At 55.9% G+C, this 3,995-nt stretch overlaps 1 protein-coding gene across 1 annotated transcript in view; it reads right to left on the bottom strand.

The window, feature by feature from the left end:
• PTPRS (protein tyrosine phosphatase, receptor type, S) overlaps positions 1-3,995 on the bottom strand; it is a 56,388-nt gene that overhangs the window by 26,326 nt on the left and 26,067 nt on the right. The window contains exons 6-7 of the mRNA XM_012646299.1: positions 1,733-2,002; positions 1-538 (exon numbers count right to left, since the gene is read on the bottom strand). Of these exons, the coding sequence (XP_012501753.1) occupies positions 1-538; positions 1,733-2,002 (808 nt within the window). The remainder of the gene's footprint in view (positions 539-1,732; positions 2,003-3,995) is intronic.

Below are 3,995 nucleotides of genomic sequence, written 5' to 3'. Positions count from 1 at the left end.
TCGCCCACGGAGGTGAAGGCCAGCACCCGCACGGTGTAGGTCTCGTCCTCCAACAGGCTGCCCACGGTGGTCAGCAGGCTGTCGTCCACGTTGTGTTTCTGCCAGTTGCCCACGGGGTGCTCTGGCTCCATGGTGTAGTAGACGCGGTAGCCACGGATCAGCCCGTTGGGTTCCACTGGCTCCTCCCACTGCACGATCATGGTGGTGGCGCTGAGCATGCGGGCCTGCACGTTCCGCGGCGCGCTGGCCGGGGCCTGCTCGCCCGTGCGGGTGACCACTGACTCGCTGGGGGGGCCCTGGCCGATGGAGTTGACGGCCGACACCCAGATCTCGTACTCTGAGTTGGGGCTCAGGCCGCCGATGCTGTAGCGCGTCGTGGTGATGTCCTCCTTGATCTGGTACGGCCCGTCCTGGCTCTTGGATTTATACTCGATGACGTAATAGGACACAGGGTCCGGGTTGCCCGAGTCCCACGTGATGGTGATGCTGGTGGCTGTGTTCTCTGTCACCACGGGAGTCCCGGGGGCTTTGGGGAGAGCTGTGGGCAGGAGGCATCATCGGGGACATCGGTTGAGGCTCCTGAAGGCTGTGTGACTTTTGGCCACACGACTGCCCTCTCTGAGCCTTGATTTGGTAGGCAGGAACCATGGGCCTAACACTTCCATCTCATTATCTACAGCAGGGGGTCAGCAACCTACAGCCCCCGGGCAGACTGTTCAGCACTTATTTTTGTAAATAAAGTTTTATCGGAACATGGCCACACTTACACGTTGTCAATGGCTGCTTTTATGCAACAATGACAGAATTGAGTAGCTTGAGGCACAGACGAGATACCCCCATAAAACTGAAAATGTTTACTCAGGACCCAGGCAGCATTTGCCCGCAAACGTCCAACCCTCGGGAAAATGACCAACAAACTGGCTGATGCCGACATTGTCCACGGCCCTAGGCTAGGGTTTCACAAATGTGTCCTGCAAAATGCCAGGCGGTAATTATTTTCAGCTTTGCAGGCTGGGTGGACTCCGTTGCAATTCCTCAGCTCTGCCACAGTAGCCCTAAAGCTGTCATAAATGAGGCCTGAATGAATGGGTGTGTCCGTGTGCCAATAAAACTTTATTTATAAAACAACAAGTGGAGGGCCGGATTCGGCCTGTGGGTGGTTGCTTGCTGGCCCCTGTTGTAAAGGCTGAAAAATATTTGAGGCCACTGTTCTCTGAATCTCACCACAAACTCGAGATACCAGGAGAATCTGTAGGAGCATCGACACTCCTGCTTACCTTCTCTGGACACTGTATTTTGCATATTCTGTTCCATCTTCCCAGAACACTGTTCCTCATCCTCTTTGTCTGGCTCACTTCTGTTCGACCTTTAGGCTGAGACATCCCCTTCCCTCACCTAACTTTCCTGGGAGGTGACACCTTTACTCTGGGGGTTCTGAATGCTTGGGTGTGTCCCCCTCATTCAGTTCTAATCAGTCTGTGTCACTGGTGCCTGACTACGCGGCGTCTCCCCCATTGGACTTGGAGCTCGACAAGGCAGAGGGCCTGACCCAGAATAGTTTGTAACCAATAAATATCGGTTCAAAGGACAACCACTGTCCTCGTGGCCATGAATGACCAGAGCCCAAACTGTAAATTCAGGGCTGTCCCAGCTCTGCCTCCCACCTGTGCCTGGCGTCGGGGACACACTCCAGCCCGCCCTGCCACCCTGAAGCCCTGTGGACCCTGCTTACATTTCACCGTGATCTGGGCCACCGCCTCGATGACACCCAGGCTGGACATGGCCACGCACGTGTAGTTGGCCGAGTCCTTGACATCCGTGAGTTCTAGAACATTGCGACCCACGGGCATGTCGTCCTCGGGAGTCAGGTCCTCGGCCCCCTGCATCCACTTGACGTACGGCATGGGCGAGCCCACGGCCACGCAGGTGATGTTCACGTTGCCACCTGGCATGATCTCGTGGCTCATGGGCAGGATGGAGAACCGAGGAGCCACGCGGCGGACTGGGGAGGGGGGTGGGCGGCGGCGGTGGCGGCGGCGGGAGGGAAATGCACCGGGTGGGGAGGGACGGTGGGAGACAGAAAATGCGGGGGAGAAAAAAAAAAACAGAAAAAGGAAAGAAAAGCAGAAAGAAAGAAAGAAGGAAAGAAAGAAAAAAAGGAAAAAAAAAAAGGGGAAAACAATTTAAATATAAACAAGGCCGTTTCTTTTCCCCCAATTAATTTTTTTTTCCCCAAATGAAAACGAAACAAAAAAACCAAATTAAAAAACCAAACTCCAACACAAAGAAAACCAAAACTTCAAAGGAAGGTACTTCACAAACAATATATAGAGAGATATATTGATATATATTAAAGAGACATGAAGCGTTCTCTCATAGCAACAGGGTTTCATGGACCAGAGTGGCTGGTCACAGCACAGAGAGGGACACAAAAATTTATCAGCCGTTTCTCATCTTTGCTGACAGACGTGGCTTCGGGGAGCGGTCACCGCGGAGAGCGCTGGAAGATTCCGGGCTGCGAGTGTCGGGGTTTTGGGGTGGCCAGGGGAGGTGACGCTTACCGGGAGGGGACGACCCAACCCTCCCTGGTTCTCTGGGGGCGATGAGGTCGTCACATCGCAGATCTGACACCAGGAGGCAGAGGGAGCCTGAGATCGCGGTCCCCCAACTGTCGTCCCACCTGGTTGACTCAGGGGCCCCGCCCACTTCCCCGTGGCCCTCGAGGAAAAGATGAGAAACTCTAATGAAATTTTTGTGGTTTTGGGGTATAGAAACCCTTCTAAAAGCTTCTGTCGGATCTGACAAGTTTCCATCAATAGATGCAGCTCTCAGAGTCACAACCGTCATGCAACATAGGTTCAGAGAGAGAGAGAGACAGAGAAAGAGAGGGAGGGACAGGGAGGTGATGCATTTCGGGGCTCCCCAGCGCACACTGTGTGGGTACCAGAGAGAGAGGGGACAGATGAATTGAGAGACAGAGACAGAGAGAGGGAGACAGAGACAGAGAGAAAGAAAGAGGGGGGCAGGGGGCCCGCGTCAATGCTGCATATTAATTCTAGCGGATGTGACCCAATGTGACACGTCACATTGTCACATCACAGCCCTGGCAGAATAAATAGGATATTATTAATAATAATAATTAATTATAATAATCAACGAGGGGGATGAACTTGAGCGTTGAGAAAACAGGGACATGTTCTGTGCATTTCTTAGCGGGGAAGGGGATGCAGCCTTCTGTCCCCAACTCGGGGGGACTACGAAGGCGGCAGGATGCATTTCGGGGGCTCCATTTTCGGAAGTCAGATGGGTTTCCGGGGTCGGGGGGAAGGGGCGGACGCTAACGGGCACCTGAGCTTGCAGAAGGCCCCACCGGCCCCACGAGAGGTTTGACGGCCGAGAGGAGGACTCGGGTTGACCCCGTAAACGTCGCTAGCCTGAAAGGGCCGTCCCTGGGTGACATCTCAGGGCCTAAAGAAGCGCGTGGCGAGTGCCCAGCGTCGCGTGGGTACAGGAGGCCTGTTTCCACCGTGCAGGCGACAGACTGGAGGCTCAGCGACGCTGAAGGACTCGCCGTCCCCACCCGCCTCTGATTTTCACGCGGTATTAGGGGTGCAGCCTCGGGGGGTGGTCTCGGGGGGGGGGGTCTGGTCTTCTGGTCTACTCTACCCAGGAGGGGACTCCAGGGGATGAAGGAAGGTGCCCAATCCCCTCCCTTCCAGCCTGGGTCCCTCGCTGGAAACTCGAACCCCTGCTCCCTGAATCCAGGCGGGAGGCGAGGAGGGGGTAGCTCAGCGGGCGTAGGGGTGGGTCCTGGGAGCCGGCAGCCCTTCGGAAAACGAAGCCCCGCGAAAAGTCCAGAGGCACATCACGTTGGAGACAGGATGGAGGGAGTGGTGGGTACCCAAGGGGAGGAGTCGCGGTGGGGGCGGGAGAGACGGAGGGGCCATGCAGACAGCGTGGGGGTGAGGGGCGAGGGGCTCGGATGGGGCAGGGGG

This window comes from Propithecus coquereli, unplaced genomic scaffold (assembly GCF_000956105.1).
Source record: "Propithecus coquereli isolate 6110/MARCELLA unplaced genomic scaffold, Pcoq_1.0 Scaffold241, whole genome shotgun sequence".
NCBI classification, from domain to species: Eukaryota; Metazoa; Chordata; class Mammalia; order Primates; family Indriidae; genus Propithecus; species Propithecus coquereli.
Note: the sequence above shows the minus strand (reverse complement) of the source record. Positions and strands in the feature narration are given on the sequence as shown.